The 24,549-nt window shown below is 38.3% G+C and overlaps 1 protein-coding gene across 1 annotated transcript in view; it reads right to left on the bottom strand.

Moving 5' to 3' along the window:
- LOC117363276 (cytochrome c oxidase subunit 7A-related protein, mitochondrial-like) overlaps positions 1 to 24,549 on the bottom strand; it is a 40,933-nt gene that overhangs the window by 5,471 nt on the left and 10,913 nt on the right. Inside the window, exon 2 of the mRNA XM_033950709.1 lies at positions 359 to 508. Coding sequence (XP_033806600.1) covers positions 359 to 508 — 150 coding nt within the window. The remainder of the gene's footprint in view (positions 1 to 358; positions 509 to 24,549) is intronic.

The following is a 24,549-nucleotide window of genomic DNA, read 5'->3' as shown; positions in this document are numbered from 1 at the left end:
TGATTTTAGTAGGTACCGGAAGAATGAGCAGAAGATCCAGAAAGAAGGCATCCTGTAAGAGTACACCGGAGATGGCTTCCTGCCTCAGGGACCAGGTAAAAGACTTTTACACATCTGACACAACCCACAAGCCTCATGTTTGACACCCCCTACCAAACCCACTGCACTAAAGAATGCAAAATGAATGATAACATATAGAACAGAGGACATTACAAAATTATTTGCTAGGCAAGAAAAGTGACTTGTTAAACACCATTATCCCCTATTAGAACAATGTGTTCTGCTGTCCAAACCTTACATTTGTTTCTTCAAAATGAAAACATTCAAGCACAACTTGTAGAACATACTAGAAGAATACCTGGAAGAATTTTTGTAGCTCAGGGACTTTGTTCTTTCCCAGGTAACTTGACATTTGGAGGGAACCACGTGAACCATGTTCTGTGACTAATTTAGTTGGCGTGGCAAATATCAATGGTGCTGGCTCTACTGGAGTGACAGGTTTAAACCCCTACAGATGCACAACAAAAATTAACATGTTTTATTAAACGTTAAAAATGTATACTGAAGAGTGCTAAACGATGAATATTATATGTAAATGGTAAAGGTGACTAAAATAGCAGATCCAAAATGTTAAGAATGGCTGATTTTTTGTGTCATGGGCTCATAAGCAATCTACAAAAGTTACATGCGTGAACTTTTTGTAACTTGTTTTTTTTTATTTTAATCACATAAAAGAATGGGGTCAAATTGTTTGCTCTAATAGAATTAAAGTCTCATTGTTTTGTTTTGTTTCTGGTGACTAACAAAATAAGATTTTTTTAGTCAGCTTTTTTTAAGTAGATGTGTGTGTTTTAAAATTTTTGAAAGTTTGTTCTTTTCTTCTATTTTTTTTAAGAATGGTGGTTTTTGATGTGTGGATATGAATGTATTTGTTGATGCAGAATTATCTTACTACTATTACTTATCATTTCCATAGAGCTGCATGCCATATGCAGCACTGTACATTAACATGTAAGAGACAATCCGTACTCAATAGAGTTTACATTCTTGTTTCATTACACTGTACAAAGCTGATAAATATATAAATAAAACCCATTTTGAACTACACTGTTTCATCATTTACAGCTTTACAAATTTATAGGATATCACAAACCCATACATGCATCAGACCAAAACTTATTTGGTGGCTATCCTGCTACATTAGAATAACCTTTTAAGTAGTGAGCCCCTTGAAAGAAATGTAAAATTGAAAGAGAAGAGTATGCCCATAAATAAAACCAAACACCTTTATTCTTTGGGAAAATAAAATGAAGCAGAAGAATAAACTTATAGCATAAGGCAGGGGTGCCCACACTTTTTTTGGCTTGCGGGCTACTTTTAAAATGACCAAGTCAAAATGATCTACCAACAATAAAATTTAAAAAAAAGCACAAAGCACACTGTACGTAGAGAAAATGTTAATTATAATTTATATTCAGGTTTTTTTTCAAAGAGGTCAAGGCAGATGACTTTAAAATATGCAATGTCACCTCAGTAACAAACAGGACCCGTCCAAGCTCTATCTGGCACAAAAGGGGAACCCAGGAGTCCAAAACAAAATTCCAACAGTACTAAAAGGGGAGCCAAATTAGTCTTACTACCTGCTTTAATGGAGACTGAGGAAGACTGGATTGCAAGAGGGGAGGAATGCAAGAGAGGAGGATTGCAAGAGGGGAAGCGATAGCGGTTTTTAGTGCAGGGAGCTGCACTGAATGCCCCGCACTGCTCCCGACACTCATAGGCTCCCTGCACTAAAAAACACTATTGCAGTTAGAAAAAGGGGGCCATAGTGAAAAATATAGACCACAGATATAAATTCTCAAAACTGACACATTTTGATCACTAAATTGAAAATAAAATCATTTTTCCTACCTTTGTTGTCTGGTGATTTCATGAGTCTCTGGTTGCACTTCCTTCTGACTATGCATCCAATATTTCTTCCCTTTTCTGTCTCCTGCATGCTTCCTCTCCTCCAGACCTAATTCCATTCTGTCCCTTCCATGAGTCCAACTTTTTCTTCTTCTCTCCCTGCCTTCCCCCTGCCACCCGACACATTCCATTTCCTCCCCAAAATTTTTCTTCCTCTTTCACTCTCCCTACCCCTTCTTTCTTTCTCTCCCTGCCCCCTTTCTTTTTTCTGCCTTCCTGCTCCCTATCTTTCTGTCTTTCTTTCTCTCTCCCTGCACCCCCAAGCCACCTCCACCATTGCCAAATACCCCCAGCAAATACTTCCTCCTGTCTGCTCTTACTCTTATTTCCCAAATTATGTATTTTTCTCTCAGTTCTCTTCCCCCATTACAGCGCATGCTCCCTCTCTGAGTTCCTGTCACCCTCACAGCCTATTTCTTCTCCACTGCCAGAGCTCCACTCCAAGTTTCTGTCTCCATCAGTCTGTCACTCTTCCCTTTAGAACTTTCAGACACTTCTGGCTCTTCATACCAACATTCTCTGTCCCAGCTACTAACCCTTTCAATTCACTTCATCCCTTCCTAGTCCCCTCTATTTCTTCCCATGACTTCACTCCCAACCATGCACCGGGCTCACAAGCCTTCCCTTCCCCCCCCCCCTGACAACGGAGAGGAAGTTCTGGGACAGCCAGGCAGCATTTGGCTGGCCCAGAACTTCCTCTCCGATGTCAGAATTGACATCGGGGAGGGGGGAAGGCTTATGGGCCTGGCGCTTGTGCAGTGGATGCACTTGCCTATCTTTTGCAGCGTCAGGGAAGCAAGGGGAACACAAAGGCAACACGAGTCTATCGCGGAGCCCAGGATGGGCTCCTCAATCGACTTGCGTTGCCCTTGCGATCTACTGGACAATCGCGATCGACCTTTTGGGCACCCTTGGCATAAGGTATGATGTGATACAACCTCGTACATATTTGATCTTGATTTGTCCTTGCCATTTTCAGGGCACAGTCCCAGAGCTGTAGTGAGGGAGCAAGGCTCCCAGGATGGTGGCGCCCAGCATCACCACGCTGTGCTCCCCCCACACTCTTTCCTATCACCCACCCACCTTCCTTGTCATGCACCCCCCCACCCACATACACACACATGCCTCTTCAAAATCTTCAGTGGCAGCATCATCTCCTAAATGCTACTCACATCAGCCTCAACTCTCCCTCCATCACTTCCTGGTCCTTCCATCACTTCCTGGTCCCATGACCAAGAAGTGACATTCGAAGAAGAGTTGAAGCTGGCACAGCAGCTAGATGCTGCTTGCTGCTGTTGAAGATTTTGAAGAGGTGGGTGGGCAGAAAGGATTCGGCACCCCTGCCAAGATGGTGCCCTAGGTGGTCTGACCCCCCTCCCCCCCCCCCACACACACACACTTCATTACGCTATTTAACAGACCACATAAGTCTGCCCAGCACTGGCTTTACTGCTGAATTACTGGTGTTGCAGTCTAATGATTGTTAAGCTTGTTTGCATTGGTTTGGTTTCCAGCCTACATTTCATTATGATTAATCAGTGTCATCACCAAACTGGGAGTCAGAGCCAATTCCTCCAGCAAAATAGAGGCCCAGAATCTGTAACAACAAATGAATCAAAACTGGGATAAGAGGTGATATTCTGTAGAAAGTCTAGGTTGTGGAACAACAGACCCCATTTCAAGATGATTACTATTGCCTCAGTCAGTATACTAAGTATGCTTAGGAAATAAAGGGAAGTAGGGAAAGAGAAACGGTAGATGAAATTGTGAGAATAGGTAGAAAGATCTGAGAGTAAAATAGACGGGGAGATTTGGAGAAATATGACTATACAAGATGGGATAAATGTATGTGACAAGGATTTAGAAGGCAGGCAAGAGAAAGCTTACTAAGTCGTATGATGAGGGGGGGGGGGCACTTAAAAACACAGAGCCAGAAGGATTGCAAAGACCTGCAACGTGACATAAACACGCTCGAGAAATGGGCTGCAACATGGCAAATGAGGTCTAACATGGATAAGTGTAAGGCGATGCATGTCGGTAACAAAAATCTTATACATGAATACAGGATGTCCGGTGCAGTACTCGGAGAGACCCCCCCGGGAAAGAGACTTGGGAGTACTGGTAGACAAGTCAATGAAGCCATCTGCGCAATGCGTGGCGGCAGCAAAAAGGGCAAACAGAATGCTAGGAATGATTAAGAAGGGGATCACAAACAGATCGGAGAAAGTTATCATGCCTCTGTACCTGGCCATGGTACGCCCCTACCTGGAATACTGCGTCCAGCACTGGTCGCCGTACATGAAGAAGGACATAGTACTACTCGAAAGGATCCAGAGAAGAGCAACTAAAATGGTTAAGAGGGTGGAGGAGTTGCCGTTCAGTGAGATTAGAGAAACTGGGCCTCTTCTCCCTTGAAAAGAGGAGACTGAGGGAACATGATCGAAACATTCAAGATAAGGAGAGTGGTAGAAATCTGGAATGCTCTTCCTGAGGCTGTTATCGGGGAAAACACCCTCCAGAGATTCAAGACAAAGTTAAATAAGTTCCTGCTGAACCAGAACATACACAGGTAAGGCTAGACTCAATTAGGGCACTGGTCTTTGACCTAAGGGCCGCCGCGTGAGTGGACTGCTGGGCACGATGGACCACTGGTCTGACCCAGCAGTGGCAATTCTTATGTTCTTATGTAGGGCTTGATGATACAGCTCATTATATTGATCTAGAGAAAATGAAAACTTTCATCTCACTGCTCATTATTAAGGATCCATGAGCTTGAGACATTTATATTAAGGATCCATGAGCTAAGATCTTGAGACATTTATATATATACATTTTTTAAAAGGCTCAAAACCCCCAGAGAGATGCCAATAAAGGTGCATGGTACAGATTAACTTTGAATAAGACAGAAAGTAAAAGCAACAGTGAGAATTTATAGGGGCAAAATATTGAAGAAAAAAAATAATCAAGATTTAAACATGAGAGAGAGTGAGAGAGAAAATAAGAGGATGCAAAGAGTCAAGACCAGACTTCTTGATGTTATTAATACTAGGGTAAGTTTTCCCATTTTAACAATTTTGTTAAACAATTCTTAAAAATTTAGAATAAAATAGTTTTGATACAAATATATATATATATATATATATATATATATATATATATATATACTGTACACACACACACACAAATATACTGTATTCTTTGTTAGGAGTCACCACCAAAGAAAGAACATTTTCATTGTGGACATCGAGTTAAACTTTTCCATGCAGTTTGACACAATTGCAAAAAATACAAATAAAATATTAATGACTATTTGAAAAGAATTAAAGAACAAACTGAGAATATCATTATACTTCTCTCTATATCCAGATCTACACTTTGAGTATTGTGTGCAGTTTTGGTCACTTCCCTCAAAAAAAGATATAATGGGACAAGAAAAAATTCAGAGAAGGAAACAAAAATGATACTGGAAATGGAGCACCTCCCTTATGAAGGCAACTAAATATGATAGGGCTCTTCATCTTCAAAAAGAAATGACTGAAATTTACAAAATTATGAGGAGGTGGAATGGTTATTGACCCTTTCAAATAACAATATAACTCATAGAAAAGGATACTCTATGAAACTAATCAGCATGCAAACAGTAGGAAGTAATTCTTCGCATGTCATGCAAATTAATCTGTTGTTACAAGACATGGTTCAGGCAACTAACATTGTAGGATTATTGGAAGAAAATTCCATTAAACATTATCAGCTATGCTTAAGAGAGCCATTGTTGATCTATTTTGTTTTATTGTTTAAGATCTACTAAGTACTTGTGAGCCAGACTAGCCATGCTTCTAGACAGGATGTTGGGCTCAATGATATCTGACTCAACATGGCTGTTCTTGGTTGCTCTGAATAACTACACAGACAGGCTTCATACCCCCTTAGCCCTTTCTTACATCTCTGAAGACCAAAGAATAAACCACCAGACACAATTTGTAGTTTAAACTTTTAAGGCCTTGGGAATTCTTGGCAATCTACTAACTGGTAGAAATGAAGAATCTCTCAGAGCTATGGGTGGTAACCCATTTTTATTAGCTTCATGACCTCACTTCATTCATTATAAATCATACATAAGTTAGTACAATGATAAATTGCATACTCCAGCAATTTTCTTTTGGTTAGTTTTGTTCAGATGGTTTTTTGTCAATCTTATTTCATTAGTAATTTTTCCCTAGCAACAATATAATGACTTTGTTATCACATGCTATTTAATTTTGCTCCTGTTGGCATTTACATTTTGACTAGCCAAGGTCGTTATTTATTTTAATGCATTAGATATCATGTAACAACATGGTAGCTTAGGGCACAGTGATCTGTTCCCTGTTCTAGAACTTGGGCACTTCCTCTATTCTGTTACTGGAACAGGATGCAGCTAGATCAAAGCCTTTAAACAATCACCTTACTGGAAATACTAAAATGAAAATATTTCAATATCATTCAGTTTTATTTTTTATTTATACTGTGTATATATATATATATATATATATATGTATGTAGGTGTCTTTCTTCAGATTTCCCAGGCATGAGGTGTCTCACACATATTGGGTTATGCCTGCCTCCCCCTTCCCCCCCCCCCTGGTTATATCCCGCTTAATACTATTATTACCATCATTCTTATAGGGAGTTAATGTTTTAAGGTTCTAATTTCAAATATTGTGCAAAACAAATGCTGCAACTGGTTCAGTTGTGCTTATCTCAGCATTTTGTATATTGTTTTGCTTAAGGAGTAATCTTCTTAATACAAGTGCCAGTCAGAATTTTAGAAATTGTACCCTTAGCATAATGTGAGAGAGAAACAATTGCTACATTAGTAGGCAGCGCATTTGAGGTCATAGGAGTCAACTTTTCCAAAATGGTTGACAGACGGTATACTCAACACAAGTGAATGCTCTCTGTTCAGAGTAATGGAGTTTGCTCAATATTGAGTGATGACCAAAAAAAGGATACATTCACATAATCACTGATTTATATGAAAGCCACAGAAATAGTTGAAATTTCAGTCCTTTTGAATTACTGGTTCAGTTAAGCTTTATGTGAAGAGCTGAGCTTTACAATCTACCAGTCACACAACTGAATAAAAGTATGGTTGATAAGATGAGTGCACTATCTTTCATTTAAATTTGAATCCATTCCAAGCTGGTGCTCTTCAGACAATTTAGGACCTAATTTATCAAAAGTCTTTTACCACTAGTACAAGACTTATTCATGTTCAAATATTTCATAAAGCTGCACCAATCAACAATACCTATTGTACCTGTATGTAATAAGTAAATTGCTCTGGTTGTAACAAAGAACATAAGAACTTAAGAATAGCCTTACTGGGTCAGACCAATGGTCCATCAAGCCCAGTAGCCTGTTCTCATGGTGGCCAATCCAGGTCACTAGTACCTGGCCAAAACTCAAGCAGTAGCAATATTCCATGCTACTGATACAGGGCAACTGAATTCAATGATTAAAAAAAAAAAAAAAACTTTAGAAGTTGCTCTTGAATTTCAATGAACTACTTTAAATTACATCATTTGTGTCTTGTCTGTCATCTGCAACACCCGCCCATCATGTGCCCAGCTACTTAAGCATCTTACTGTTACTGCAACAGATTCATCCATTATTGCTGGTATCAAGGAACATTTCTAACATTTAATATACACTTATTTTCCTGTTCATCCACTACACAGTTTAGGTTCTCTTTGACACCCATGTATGAAAGACAATCCAATTAACATCTCAGAAGAAGTAAACACAGAGGCATCTAAATCTTTGGGAAGGTTGTACCACTATCAGATAGAAATGGAAAGCTCTATTTGTGATTTATGAACAGTTGAACAGACTATTGTTCCTTTTTATACTTCAATAAAAAGAAATACAAAATCGTAAGTGTTCAAAGCTTGAGCAAATGAGGACAGAGTCCAGGGGAACGTGGCAGGGATAGAAACAGAGTTTGCAGGGATGAGGTAGGGATGGAGATGGAGCCTGTGGTGACAAAGCAGAGACAAAGATGGAGCCTGTACAAATGGGGTGGGGACAAACTTTGGTCCTGTGTCATTCTCTAGTATACAGTATATTGTATATACATTCCGCCCAATATTCAAAGGGATTTAAGTAGGCAGAAGAGGATCCTGCCTACTTAAATTCCCTGGGAGCCGCCTAACCCCCAATATTCAGTGACACTAAACTAGTAGTACCGCTGAATATCGTCTCTGACCGCCACAAGAAAAGCAGGCAGGTCAGAGGTAGTACAGAGATGAGTGATAGGGAGAAACCCAAGGTTATGTAGGTGCTGGTACTATTCTGTGCCAGCACCTGCACAGCTAAGCAGCCTAATTTAGAAAAGATCTCTTAGCTATGTTGGTACCAGCACTGAATATCAGCTAGCACCCGCATAACTTTTTATTTTTAAAGTCCCTTGAACCCTATACAATGTCCCCTCCTACCCTCTTCCCCAGCCCACCACAATGAATATGATCTCTCTTCCACTCTTCTACCCCTCTGGGAGGTCCAAGCCTACCTTATGGCCCCAGTGATCCATTGAGTCATTCTTTGGGAAAGGCTACTTGCTACTGACCCTTGTGGCTACTAAAAGAAAATGGCTGCCATAAACTCTTAAAGAAGCTCGCAGAGTTGACTTGAGATCGATCCAAGATGGCTGCTAGGACAGACACGCACGATGGACAGACACAGACATGCACAATTCAGCTAGTGATGGTCAGCATTTTTAAAAATGTTGACTGCTGATTATGGACTGGCTCATATTTTATGTATATATACACCACCTTACTATAAGTTAGGCTAGCCCTGCATTGAGAATGAGCTGACCTAGCTAGTCAACAAGTATTTTTGGAGTTTGACCATTATTCTTGAAGATCTAAGAAAAGCTTAATTCTTGTCACAATGGGAGATGCTATGATCAGGTCAAAGCTGAATTAATGTAATGCACTCTGTATTGGTTTGACCACAAATGGTTTTTAACTGCTTCACTTCAGAATGCTGTAGTACAGCTGATAAAAGGTTGCAAGCAACATCACATCACACCACACTGTTTCTGCATGAACTTTACAGACGTATGAATTATACCTTCTTCGGCTCAACAATTAGGTTGTTTCCTGATATTTCCAAAGAGACACAAAAACAAAGAAAAGACTTTTTGGTCTATAGACCAAGGGACACGGCACGGCTAAAGAAGGGGGGGGGGAGGAGTAGTTATTGGTTCAATGGCTGCATCATCAATCTAATTGACCAGCTTTTTGAGATTTAAAATGTCTCCTATTCTGAAACGTCTTCTACATTGCAGAACCAAATTTAAAACTATCTGCTCTCCAAGCCCTTAGAAGAAATGGGATTTTCTTCTATGTACGTTGAAGGTCTCAAAAGGAGCAACCCTAATCATACCCTCACCAAAGAAAATCACATATGATATTCATCAGTGCACTTTCTCCTGCAGCTACCCCTAAATTCTAATTTTTCAATTAAACCACTCCCCTTTTAGGGAGTTTCATATTAAATCACTCCCCTTTTAGGGAATTTCATACAGGTCTCGAGTTAAGAGTCCAACAGCATTATTAAATGCAGAAACACCAGCTGACAGAAATGCCACGAAGAATCACAGAATGCCCTTCCAGTAAACACATTGGTTCAAGAACAGAGGCACAGGAACTGGCATTGAAATTAGCTGTCTGATAAAACAGCAGGGAGACCTCTCACCTGCAAAGTTTGAAACATGGGTTTCAAAATGGCCACGGGTGGAGTGATTGAGCTACAAGACTGTGTTGTACAAGAACCCAATGGCACTGCCGCCACCACCGCCAAATCCGAAGGCTCTGACCCTGAGGGATATCCTAAACTGTGCCCTGCCATTGCTCTTCACATTCCATCCAGAGAGCACATTTTATAGCCCCAGCCAATAGAGAAAGGAAAAAAAACTTAGTGTACTCACCATTGTAAAAGGGCTGACAGACATGAAGCAGTTTCAGTGGCTCAGAATTAATTCATCTCCCTCCAAACTGAAGCTACAAGCATTTAGAAGATGCCAAAAGAGTGTGCCCCCCCCTTTATTTTGTGAGGAGAGAGAATGGGGCAGTGGAGTAGGGGAAGGATCTGGCACCACCAAATGTACCCCCTAAAGTAGGTACTGCTTAGCTTAAACACCCCATTTCACTGAACTGAGAAACTCAGAACAGAAGCAAAGTAACCAAGACCAGAAACTTGTGAGAGACCATCCATCCACCTACTAAGAGACAAAAACTGGCTTACCTGGAAGCTTGCTGTATATATGGCAGAGCTCAGCTTTTATATTCTCTGTCTCTGCCTACTGGTAAATGGTCATGACCCACTTGTCTCTGGATTCATCTACTGCTGAGAAGGAATGAGATTTTTTTTCTATGCACATTCAAGGTCTCACAAGGTTCATCACCAAAGGAAATCACATGATGTGATATTCACCAGTAAGCTTTCTCCTCAGCTGTTCCTAAATTCTGGTACTCCCAGAAATACTTCAGAAAACATATTTTGTGGAGTGTGTGGAGCAGTGGTTAGAGCTACAGCATTAGCTCCCTGAGGTTGTTGGCTCAAGTCCCACACTGCTCCTTGTAACCCTGAGCAAATCATTTAATCCCCCTTTGCCCCAGGTACATTAAATAGAGTATGAGCCCACGGGACAGATAGGGAAAATGCTTGAGAAACTACTTAGACTATAAGTGGTAAATAAATACTAAAAATAAATAAATCTATGCAAGAAACTCCCCAATCCTATATGTCCTTTCTGATTGTCTAAATTTGATTGTAAGCTCTTCTGAGAAGGGACCATCTAGTACAGGGATCTCAAAGTCCCTCCTTGAGGGCCGCAATCCAGTCGGGTTTTCAGTATTTCCCCAATGAATATGCATTGAAAGCAGTGCATGCATATAGATCTCTTGCATATTCATTGGGGAAATCCTGAAAACCCGACTGGATTACGGCCCTCAAGGAGGGACTTTGAGACCCCTGATCTAGTACATATTAAATGTACAGCACTGCATATGCCTTTCAGTGCTATAAAAATGAAAAAACAGTAGTATGTGAAAGTTTCTCTCTTCTCCCAAGGTTTTAATGGTTTAAATTTAAACTAAATAATAAACACCCAGACTGACACTGACTGCACACATTGCAACAAAAAACTTATCACAACTACTTGAGATCATTATCATAGACCTTTTCCAAATGCACATGCAATTTTTTTTCCTTCAAGTTAGATAAGTGCTATTTTTAATCTGTATTTATTTGTAGCATTTATCTATTTAAAGCATGTATAATCCACCCATCATAATAGCTGAGCAATATAAAACTTAAATATTCAAACATATAAACAAAAATAAAATAAAACAAATAAAGAACTAAAAACTAAGGGCTCCTTTTACAAAGGTGCGCTAGCGTTTTTAGCGCGCACACTATAGCGCGTACTAGCTGAAAAATTGCCGCCTGTTTAAAAGGAGGCGGTAGTGACTAGCGCGTGCTAACCGCCATGGCATTTTAGTGCGCGCTAAAACCGCTAGCGCACCTTTGTGAAAGGAGCCCTAAACTAATCATAATATGGACTTAAACTATAAATTAACCAATGCACTTGATCTTGCCACAACACCAAGAAAAGTCATGAGAACAGTACAAAGGCCTAAAAGAATACAATTTTTAACTGCATTTTAAACATAGCTGTATTATCATGCCTCCAGTTACAGTATGTTTTACTGCTTTAATGTATACTGTAATCTGAATATTTTACTGCACTTTTAATATGTACTGTGCTGACACTATCATATTATTATTATTATGCTTTACTTTGCTACCAGGTTTTCACCTTGCCGTTCTAATCATGTACTATGCTATTTTATTTATTTATTTTTATTAAAGCAACACTATAGTTGTAAATTGCCTATGGCAGGTTTACACGTTCAGTACACTACCTTGAGATTCCTCAAAAAGAGCAGTAAATAAACCTTAATAAATAAAATCTAGCCTTCCAAAAGTATATTTATTGTATACAGTTTGACCTTCTGAAAATAATATTTAATCTAGTCAGTATAAAGGTATCTATCAGTCTTTCTGCTAAAATTATGCCTCATGAGAATTCAGGGCCCAAATGCTGACTGCTTTGAAATTTTTAGTTACAGTAGAGAATGACACGGGTACAAATTTTTCCCCGTCCCCGTGGGAACTCATTTTCCCATCCCATACCCACAAATTATTTTCCTGTCTTTGCCCCATTTCTGCACAAGCCTCTAACACTTCAAAATTATAAATGTTGGAGGTTTGTGCAGTTATGGCAGATCTTACAGAAATGGGGCAGGAACAGGGAAAGTGACAAAACTCACAGGGACAGGACGGGGAAAATTGAGTTCCCATGGGGACGGGGAAAAATTTGTCCCCATCATTCTCTACTTTTAATATACTTAAAGGACATCTGTGCCTGGACAAGTATATTTATTAAAAAGGTTGTGCATAACTGGTAACCCTTCCATTTACTATGCTTACAATTCTTGCAAATGTATGCATATTACTTTTGAAAATGCATAAGTACATTAAGAAATTTCATGCTTGGAAATCCGCTGCTCGCCACAAGTAAATGTATGTGAAAAACAGGATTATAGCATTTTTAAAAAATGTTAAGTTGCATAAAATGGGACCCTATTCTAAAAATAACCCGACTTAACAGTAGTTCAAGATCCTTTTATACGCATACAGGAGGTGGGTGGGGGAAGGATTTATTTTGGGGGGTTGGGGGTTAGTCATAAGTTTTTTATGTATAGTTTCTTGGTGTTTTCTGAACATATAGCTAATTTATGTAAATTTTCTTACACTGTGTATCAGCTATATTTTGCTATATAAAATAAACAATTAAAAAAAGACAAAAACAAACAAACCCCCAACCGTAGCCCACATTGATGATAACCTCCTTTTAAAGTCTGAGCAATTTTTCTTATTGTGGAATCCAAAATTCAATCAAGCCATTTTCACGAATAATCCACTATTCACCAGATTTTGTATAGGTTGCCCAAATTTGGCAAATGTGCATACAAACTATTATTTAACAAGGCATTATCAATAAATGGAGTTAATTGGTAAAGAATTTGCATTTGCACACTCATCGGCCCTAGTTGCTGTTCTATAATATCAGCATCTAAATTTTCTACTATGTAAGGGACATGGCCATGAAAGAGGTATGGGTGGATCAGGGAAATGTTCCTAGAAATTAGGCACAATGTTATACAGTATAATCTCGTTATAACGGACTCGCTTATAATGGAACCTTGTCTATAGTGGACAAGATCCGTTGGTCCCGGCCGACCGCCTTTATAAACATGCAGAAAATCATTGCATATAGCTGACTTGCATATAACAGACTTTTGGATATAACGGACAACTAATTTGGTCCCCAGAGCTGCTTTGAGCTGTAGTTTTATTCAGCTATAACGGACATGCCTACAAATCGCATGGCATGCCAGTGATATAGTATCAAAATGCAGCCCAGAAGAAAATGACAGATTATTTTTCTTTCCAGTACAGTATAATGCTTTAAAGAGCATCTTTTAGGGTCTGTTTTACAAAGCCGCGCAGCAACAGCCCCGAAGCCCTTTAAATCTCTATGGGCTTCGGGGCCGTTACCGTGCTGCAGCTGCTAGTGCGGCTTTGTAAAACAGGCCCTTAGTGGTCTGGTTTTGCAATCATTTCGTGCCATACCAATGTTTTGCTGAGTTTTGTTATTGATGTTGTTGATATGCTTGTGCAGTGACTGTTGTTCATTGATTGTATGTTGTTTCAAGTTGACCTACATAAAGTTTTTTAAAAATGTGACTCTGTCCGTTATAACAAAATTATACTGTATAGAATATTGTCATTTGTACACAACTCTAAAAATTAGGTGCCAGTAATTATACCAGGTTTCAGCAAGTGTATATATTGGTGTCTGAAAGTTGAGTGTGGAAATCTGTTTTACAATGAGATTAGGTTCTTACCTTGCTAATATGTTTACTAGTAGATAGGTGTGTCATTCTGGGCAGTAGGGTATTCGCCCCATGCTCGCGAGCCGAGCAGAAGGAATCCACTCCAGGTTTTCAGCTCCTCCTCAGGACCCCCTTTTATCAAGCCATATTAGGATTTTTTTTTTTTTATCGCTGGCCGCAGTGGTACAAGCTCCAATGCCCATAGAATTCCTATGAGTGTCGGAGCTTTTACTGCCGCAGCCAGCAATAAAAAGCCCTAACGCGGCTTGATAAAAGGGGCACATGTGTGCTATGAACTTTAAGGAAGATACTTCCCTCTCATATTTTGACCAATTGCTAGCATAAAGTTAGAATCTAGGGTAATGCTCACCCATTGTTCACAGTGTGTATATCTTATCTATATTTCTTTTAACAAAGTTTAGAAGGGGGTTGAACTACATTAGAGTTTGGTTCCAAGTTAATTCCTTCCAGCTGCACAGCTGATCCTAACATGCAGTAATTCTTGTAAAATACCCCAGATCATTTCTTAGTCAACACTGCTAATAATATATATTTCTCTGGGTTGCACACCTGCTATTTATGTATATTTAGATACACTTCCTCCTTAATAACTACATAGAAACATTAGTTACTTCTAGCCTACTATTTTATGAATGGATACAAAATTTGTGATGGAACTCAAGACTGTTAAACTCCAGGATGTGTGAATGAAACTGTTTCAATAGTATCAATGTATTCCTCTTATATACAAGAAATTAGGCACAAAGGTAAATTATTTTTGGTATCCATATTTAAGATTCAAAGGTGTCCAAAGTAATTAGCTACTTATTCTTCAGACTCAAGATTATAACTCACTTTTGAGATCATGCATTTAACTAAAAACCACAGTGAGGTTTTAAAGTACCTTTTACTGTACTGTGGTTCTGCCATTTGACCATAAACTAAACAAATGTTTGAATCTAAGTTCAAAAGTAGCCAGTCACTGCATTATTCTCATGCCATTTAGTGTGTCAACTCAGTAACAGTACGGAATGAGTCATAACTTCTCTTTTAATTCAGTGGTTCCCAACCCGTAATCTGTGAGACCATTGGTGCTCTAGAACAGACGACCTAGAACAATAGTCTCCTAGAAAAGGGACCAAAGCAGAGGTGAGCAACCTTTATACACTTGGGTGGTCTATGGTAGTATGCAAAAACAAATCAACCTTGTCAAATCTTGTCTCCACAAAGCTTATTTTTGTCCACTTGATATGTCTTACTCATGTGTCAAATTTCAGCTTGATTAGACAATATTTTAGAGGTCACCCCAGCACGCACTGTTTTCTTGTTTGTAGTGTATGTAGGAGATTGTGCATAATTAGTTTGTATGGCATCATCTAGTTTGTGGATCTGCACCTGAACACTGGTTCCTTGGGAAGTCAAATGCTAGACTGCCACATGGACTGAATGTTGAACTGGTCAATTTTTATCACTATTTCGAAGGAAAACCTTTACCGGAAAGCTATAAGTTGGCGTGGGAGTCAGCGATGGTGGTATGATATTGAGCGAGCATACCGACACAATGCATAGAGTCTTGTGATAGGAAGGTGAAGAAACTACACAAATAAAACTGTTGCAAACAAGGCGCTCACAGCCATTTCCAGAATTGAACCAGAAACAAAGCTATGAATTCTGCAAAACTTAGTGTCCACCATTGCCAGACATTCCATGATGTCTCATGCTACAGATGAAATGGAATCTGTGACCTTTGAAAGTCTTGTAACAGAGAACACAATCATTGTTTGATCTCTTGATTGAAGGAGGATCAACAAAAATGAAAATATTCCTGAAGAAACATCGTGGACTGACAATCTGCAAATCCAGTTTTCAAGGAATTTTGGAATCAGGTATCTAAACTGACTGTTGTTAATAACGCAGCAAAACGAGGGATAAGCCTCATTGAAAAATACTATAATACTTTGACAAAAGATGAAGAACAGAAGCAATTTGTTCCTCGGCTAGAAGTTTGATTTTGAAGTTTGAAAGAAGTTTGAAAAGAAGTTTGATTTTGCATCAAAGATAGCTCTTATGTCATAGACCATCTGTCTAGTGTACAACAATTACAATATACTGTTAAGCTTAGCGGTAGTTTTAAAAAAGTGAGGTTTAAGTAAAATTTTGTGTGTTTTCATTTTTATATAAAGGAATAAAACTTGCCTTGTGGACAAACTAAATGTGTTAATTTTTTGGACCACCCTATTATACACACAGAGGGGGCCATGTAAATGTCAGTAGTATTCCTAGTGGGCTACATTACATAAATTTGGAACTGGAAATGAACAGAATTCCATAAGTAAAATTTTAACTAAAAATGATGGAAACAAATTGCTAGAGTGGTTATTCACAAAATATTTGCAAAATATAATACTTAAAGTCTTCAAAACTCTGGTTAACGTATTCTGTGTATTATTCTCCATGATCGTGAGCTGCATAAAATTAAATGGCAGGCCACATTTAGTCCACAGACTGCAAGTTGCCCATCCTTGGACCAGAGGAAGCCCATGGTTAGACCAGCCATGGAGGTTGGAGCAGCTGTGCAGGGCAAAAGAAAACAGCAGGGGGTCAATCACCAGCTCAGTGATCATAACAGTAACAGGTTGTAGAAGACAAGTAGTGAGGTGGTTAAAGTTGATAGTGGGGCTAAGGCCAGGGTAGCACCATATTGATTGGTAGTGATGTAGTATGGGAGAGTGGTACAACTGGGGATGGGGCACACTATGTTGAGAGGAGGAGACAGAGAGAATATGGTAGCACTAGGGAGTTAAAAACTGATAAGAGAAGAAGCCAGATCTTCCTAGGGGGAACAGGTCAGCAGCACATCAGCGTTTGATTTAAAGACACAAAATAGAAAACTAATCCACCAAATGAACTTAGAACTGCATAAAACCAGAATTGAATTTTGAGCCATCATTAGCAACACTCACAGGTCAATGCAATAAAGTACAGTCAAGTTTTTCACAGGCATAATGTGGCTTTAACTCACAATTCAGAAAGATTTTCTACCCAAGCTAACCTTGTGCAAAAAACTTGAGTACACGGCACATTAAAAAAAAAAAAAAAAAGATAAGGCGAATTCACTATTCAGCCCAGATATGGAGAAGTATGCTGAAGAGTGAAAGCCAGAGCATAATGCTGGAGTTTAATTTAAAAAAAAAAAAAAAAGTCACAGCAGGTGTAATGGGCCTGCAACTTTGTTTTTGTGATAAACGGTAAAGTGCTGCACTTTACCTCAGATAAAGGATTCCCCATCCTCAAAAACTACCCCAGAATTGACTCTCCCGACATCTCTGGTGGTCTATAGAACTCCAACTCCTCTATAGCCCCCTCACTGTCCATATACCTTTATACTGTTTCTGCACCACTGTTTTTAAAAATGGCAGCTCTTAACCATGTGTAGGGCATCCTGGGATAGACCAGGTTTGGATTAGTCTGCCAAATAAGGGCTTTTTGTTTTGTTTGACACACTCTGCCCAGACTCCTCAATAGGATCCACCATGCAGGATCAGGCACCACCATTTTGAAAGATAGTGGTGAAAAGGAAGGAACAAGTGTGTATCGTTCCTACCTTTAAACTTATAAGGAAGGGGGGGAAGGACATAGGATGTCAGGACAGCACTAGAAAGTCATCTCTAGGGTTGGGGAGTAGGGAAGCATCCACTAGGCCACCAGGGATCATTTGGAGGAATCATCTGAGTGGTCCACTATGGATTCTACAGGCAGGAAAGATTGTTGGGAGAAGTGTTGCAGAGAACCCAAAGAGATAACTCAATATTTTTGTCTCCCTTCCTGTCAATGTATGAGCAATGATTGGCTCATGCACCCTCAGGAAAGGAGACATTTTATTTTCAGTACAGCAAATGCTGTAATATTACCATTGCATGTGTATTTTTATTCTGACAGTACACACTTTTAAACACAGTGGCTATTTGCATTCTATTTGCTTATTGCACCAAGAAGCCAACATTTTGTTAGGAAGCTGTGTGTACAGCTCCAAAAGAAGCTTGCTATATCAATATTAAAGTAACATCAGTAAACAAAAACTGACATTTATTCAGTGATTTTGGTCAGTTGAAAGCATACATTTCAGTTGAACTGAAGCAATGATTTTGTCACAGTCAAGCAGTGTTCTAGTATCTTACTCAATAAGATGTAAGCATACAGGTGATGCATGCATAATTTGGAAAGTCAACCGGTGCTGCAAGGATGATCCCTTTCAGAATGAGAGTGGCGATGAAGAGAAGTCTCAGAAATTGCTTCCTTCCAGTGTCTTAAAGGAAGCATTGAATGGGAACATTATCCCTATCTCCTGGACCTTTTCCCTAAAAGTTATTATTCTCTCAAACTATGCTTAAGAGAAGGGGGATGCACCATATCTTTCCTGCCAGGTTGGTTGTTTCAGTAACAGAACCAATGAACTGTAGCATGACTCCAAAGTTGATCTCTGGACAAAGACCCACGCTTGCAGAGGGAACATTAAGAGGGGAAATGTTCCCCCTCAACTCACTAGAGGTAGAAACAACCTTTAGTCCACAGTTGCAAAGCCTTCCTCTGATGCAAGCACTGAGAAACCAGTCTCAGGCAGAAACTTGTACACCCAAAGATGTTGTGAGCTCTGGAGCAGGCCTCATTTAGTCAGAAGAGGTGATAGAGTTAGCTAGAGTATTCTGTGGCTCAAGTTGTGAGCATGGGGCATTGACGCCATTTGTGTTTTTCCTCCTTCTATGCCTTCCACAGAGCTATCACGTGAGCTTGGAAGGCGGGCTTTTTTGAGTTTCTCCTGTGTTCACTATCAGGCAGAGGGGAAGGGGGAGGAAAGAGGGGGAGGGAATATAGCAGCAATGGAGTCCTTTGTCTCAGGGCTACAGATTTTCCAACAGGTATTTGCTTATTATCAGGATTCAATGTGGTCTCTCTCTGATAAAACTTTACCAGCATGCTGTTTAGAGTTCCGGAAAGTTTGTGTATGTTGTTTTTGTAGTGTAGATCTGTGCTGTTAAGAACAATTGAGGTACTTTAGTAGTTTCAGAAGATGTTTGTAGCCTAAGGGCTCTGTACAAGAAAAAAAAAAAAAAAGACGTTATGTAGCTTGAATTTTTCCCTTGTTTCTTTATATTTAAAAAAAAAAAGGTTATCAGAATGTTGGAAGAACAGAACTGTAGGATCAGAAGGAATTGGAAAGTGATTTTTAAACAAGAAAGTGAAGTGAAAAGGAAAAGAAAGTTTAAATGTCTGGCGATTTCAAAGCAGGGAGATAGTTTGTAGAACGAATGTACAGGAATGTGGAAGAAAGTTTTGTGAGACGTGTTAAGGAAGGATGTGCTATGAATTATGACCTGATTGTAAGGGATCTGATATGGAGAAGTTCGATAGGGAAGATGAGAGAAGAGAAAAGAATTCTGCTGGACTTGGGAATGAAAGGATAATTTTGTGGAAAAGAAAAAGATTTATTCCAAAAAACAGATACCATGCTTAAAAGCAGGCAAGTGTGCATAAGGGAAAAATAAAATCCCTGCCTTTATATTTTTATCTCAGTGTTTCAAATTAATTTTGAATATGAATTTTTGTGCCCCTGCATGGTTTATAAAGTATTTTTAAACTTGTGCATTGTCCAAAATGTATGATTAGGGAGTAATTAAATTTAAATACATTTTAAAATTAAATTGGGAAGTTTAAAATAAAAAGATTAAGAAAAGTAGAGGTTAAGTACCTATATTTTTTGAAAATCGAAATAAATGTGAAACAAAGGGCTTGCTAACTTGGTTAACGGAAAAGAACAATTATAATAAACTTTTATGTAAGTGGATGAATTCGGAATTGAAATTTTGCTTACTTTTTACAAGTAAGCTCTTCAGGATAGGAACCTAATAAAGAATATGGAATTGAGAATAATTCCCTGATGTTAGAAAAAAAAGAAAGTCTAATTTTACCATGTAGAGAATGTGTCTGCATGTTTAAATTTTCCTGTGGCCAATTTTGGTACTACAGGACCCTGAAAAAAGTCTATTTAATCTGTATGTTTTGTGTTTCAGTTAAGAACCTTCTTTGAATCCTTTCAACAATTCAACACAGAGAATGTGGCTCTGCAATACAAGAATTAGTACAGTTTGCAGAGGGGATAACGTGATAACGTGCTATGTGTTTTTTTTCTTTGTTCTTTTGTTAATGAACATGTGCTTTCCTTCCAGGATTTACACTGACCAGCAGTACCACATTCCACCACTAGAGCTGTGGAGAACACAGAGAAAGAAAAATTCCGATGCTGAATTTTCGGCGGGAATTTCAGTGTTCCTTTGTCTTCAACTAATGAGCTGTGCTTACCTTTCAGTTGTACCGGGTGTAAAGAAAAAAGCAATTCTATAGTTACAGAAAAGCCAAGCTTGAATTATGAAAACGTTGCAGCATGAACTTTTTAAAGCCATGATTTAAATTTCACTGAAATTAATTTAGAGACTCCGACCTTACAAGTTGCTAAAACTATTTGCAAAAGACATTTCTGGACTCATATAAAAAATTTTGAACGAAAAAACAGACTTTATCTTAAACCACGTTACTTTAAATCACTTCATTTGAATTAGGCTTCTGAACTTTAATTATGCTTTTGCATAATTTCATAGACTTATTCTGATATTGTATTAATAACTGTATTTTCTTTATCATTGTCTTCATGCATTGTTCTCAGAAAATATTTTGTGTATCCTGTATTTTAAATTTTATTTCATATGACTGTATTTCTATACACAGTGGCAGCTTCTAAGCTGTAACACAGTGCCACAATATTGTTTAATTGGGTTTAACAGCTGATATCATCAGTCCTTTTAATGATTTTAATTTAAATTTGAGAAATGAGTTCCTGCAACACACACAGAAAAAGAAAACTTATATCTAATGTGCATGCATTATCTGCACATAAGTACATTTCCATATTAAGCATATATTTGGGTTTTCTTAACACTGTACATTATTTTACACTTTATTGATATAATTCCAAGGTGTTATAACACTTTTGAGCATAGGGACTAATTAAATTAGGTAATACTGAGGTTCTCTTTATCTTAGGGAAATCTAGGGTTCTATTTTTCTTTAGCTATACTTTCTCTAAATTTCTGACTTTTAAACTTTAAAAGTACTGGAGTTTCATGAATACCTCTATGAATAAAACAACAGACGTCTCTGCTCTAGGACTGTACTTGCACCTAGAACAGACACTGTCTAACTACCACTGGAATGGTAAGTTTCCTATATGATATGGTTTAGACAGCAACTTACATAAATGTACACTTGAATGGGTTTTATCTAGAATAGTGGATGGGATTTGCTTGCATTCTCACTAGAGAATTCAAGTAAGCTTTGGGTATGATCTTCTAGGCACCTGCCGTTGCAGGCCTAGGTAGTACATTTTTCTGGCTTTTGCTATCTAATTGGCATTTAAAAGAATATACTTGCACAGACACACTGATCCATAAGAAGAACCGTACCCTGAGTGAACCCCAGCGCCACAGATAAGACCACGAGCTCAATTATGAATATTACTTCATAAATTCAGTAATATCCAAGAGGGGACTGAGTCGTGGCGCTTGGCGCGTGGCGCGTGGCTCGTGGTGGCTAGCGTGCTGTTTATGGTACGATGCAATGGATGTCAGAAGCATGATAGTGCAGTATTTTTGTAGCGCCAGTTTTTCATATGGTTCTGGGTAATTCTAGTTAGACAAACATCTGTGTTAGTTAAGGACCACGCCCAAATAGAAGCGTACGAAAAACAGGTGAATAAAACATTTAAATATAATGTAGCTAAGGCCAGAGAAAAATATACTAAGGATTAATATAAGGGAAAGCATAATAATATCTGTGTATGTACTTTGCTGTTGAGCCAAATCATGGTGGAAATCAGGATTACATGGAATCCATTTTAGGTTCTTTGTGTGTACTATAACTGTCCTGTCTTAGGTCAGCATCTTGTGCCAGTGAATAGTTTCTGTTCTTTGTTCAGCTTCCCGCCTTTAGCCTCGTGGTTCTAATTGAAAACAGATGTGCTCAGGCTAGTTAGAAAAAAAGCATATTAGATTCCATATTCCAAACTGAGATATAAAATGTATGAAGTATGAATGGCCAAGATATGAATGAAATTATGAATGTTTGGGGCCCCTGAATGTGATATGTGGTGACATGAATGTAAAATATGATTGTGGATATATAAATGGTTTTATAAGCATAAACACGCTTCAGGAAGAGGAGAGGGGGATTTAACCCCCCCTTTTCTCCTGAGTAAGATTTCTGTGTAAGGCTATGCAATTTGAATCTGTCAGCTTAGGAGTTTTTTTTCCTTTAAGGCTCAGAACTTGTCAGCATGGAAGGACTGAGAATTTACCATGTTAATAATTGTGAATTCTTTTGAATGTTAATGTTAATTCAGAAATCAAAAGTAATTTTCTGAAAACTTTGTATAACTTTTAAACATGGAGGAATGTTTCTTTGTCTAAACTTTAAGACCACCCAGAGAAATGTTATTGGTCGTCAAACTTGATGATGTCACTAAACCAAAAGTTATATAATAGACTGTAATGAGATAGAAAGACGAGACCATTGTGAGAAGGCCAGTCTTTGGCCACGATGATGATCTCCCATGAGCGCAACGTAAGCAATTATGCTATTCTTTTGATCTAATAATGGGAAAATAGAACCAATAATTCAATAAATCCTGGTTATAATTTTAAAACCTTGCGCTGATTTCTGAATTAACATTAACATTCAAAAGAATTCACAATTATTAACATGGTAAATTCTCAGTCCTTCCATGCTGACAAGTTCTGAGCCTTAAAGGAAAAAAAACTCCTAAGCTGACAGATTCAAATTGCATAGCCTTACACAGAAATCTTACTCAGGAGAAAAGGGGGGTTAAATCCCCCTCTCCTCTTCCTGAAGCGTGTTTATGCTTATAAAACCATTTATATATCCACAATCATATTTTACATTCATGTCACCACATATCACATTCAGGGGCCCCAAACATTCATAATTTCATTCATATCTTGGCCATTCATACTTCATACATTTTATATCTCAGTTTGGAATATGGAATCTAATATGCTTTTTTTCTAACTAGCCTGAGCACATCTGTTTTCAATTAGAACCACGAGGCTAAAGGCGGGAAGCTGAACAAAGAACAGAAACTATTCACTGGCACAAGATGCTGACCTAAGACAGGACAGTTATAGTACACACAAAGAACCTAAAATGGATTCCATGTAATCCTGATTTCCACCATGATTTGGCTCAACAGCAAAGTACATACACAGATATTATTATGCTTTCCCTTATATTAATCCTTAGTATATTTTTCTCTGGCCTTAGCTACATTATATTTAAATGTTTTATTCACCTGTTTTTCGTACGCTTCTATTTGGGCGTGGTCCTTAACTAACACAGATGTTTGTCTAACTAGAATTACCCAGAACCATATGAAAAACTGGCGCTACAAAAATACTGCACTATCATGCTTCTGACATCCATTGCATCGTACCATAAACAGCACGCTAGCCACCACGAGCCACGCGCCACGCGCCAAGCGCCACGACTCAGTCCCCTCTTGGATATTACTGAATTTATGAAGTAATATTCATAATTGAGCTCGTGGTCTTATCTGTGGCGCTGGGGTTCACTCAGGGTACGGTTCTTCTTATGGATCAGTGTGTCTGTGCAAGTATATTCTTTTAAATGCCAATTAGATAGCAAAAGCCAGAAAAATGTACTACCTAGGCCTGCAACGGCAGGTAATTATGCTATTCTTTTGATCTAATAATGGGAAAATAGAACCAATAATTCAATAAATCCTGGTTATAATTTTAAAACCTTGCGCTGGTGTCATTTTGCATGTAGAATTATTTTCAAACCTGAAGCTTTCACAAATGGCGTCAATGCCCCATGCTCAATTGGTGGCGAAACCCGGGAACTAACTAATTTGACGCATTGAAAAAGCTTATAGGTTATTCATGGAACCTCTAGGAAATTTAGAGATTTCGCATGGTTGTGTAACAAAAGGTAGTCACAGGTTGACTGGCTGCGCAGGAATATGGCGGGAAATTAGAGATAAAACGGGACCGGAAAACTGGAAAATTGTGAGTATTACGCCTGTTTAAAGAAAAAAAATAATAATAATAAAAAAAAATATTAAAAATTAAAAAAATAATAAAAAAAAAAATTTAAAAATAATAAAAAAATATTATTTAACAATAATGAGCATGCATGCTTGTATATATCTGTACATAAGAAATTAAATATTAATGGAAAAAGAAAAAAGAAAAAATTAGAAATAAAAGTAACACAGAAAGAATGTAACAGCCCTTGCAGTGCTGGCATTTTTCCATCTGGCTTTTAAACTGAGCAATGCCTGTCTGAAAGAAGAAAAAAAAAATTAAGTTTTTGCTTGTCTGATAACAGAGGTTACTGAGTTTGAAGAGAAAAAAATATATATATTTTCCTGCTGTGTGTATAAACTTTGTCTCTGAACTAACTCTTTCTGTGAAAAAGAAAACTG

Source organism: Geotrypetes seraphini, chromosome 7 (genome assembly GCF_902459505.1).
Source record: "Geotrypetes seraphini chromosome 7, aGeoSer1.1, whole genome shotgun sequence".
NCBI lineage: Eukaryota > Metazoa > Chordata > Amphibia > Gymnophiona > Dermophiidae > Geotrypetes > Geotrypetes seraphini.
This window is presented reverse-complemented; position numbering and strand designations above follow the sequence as displayed.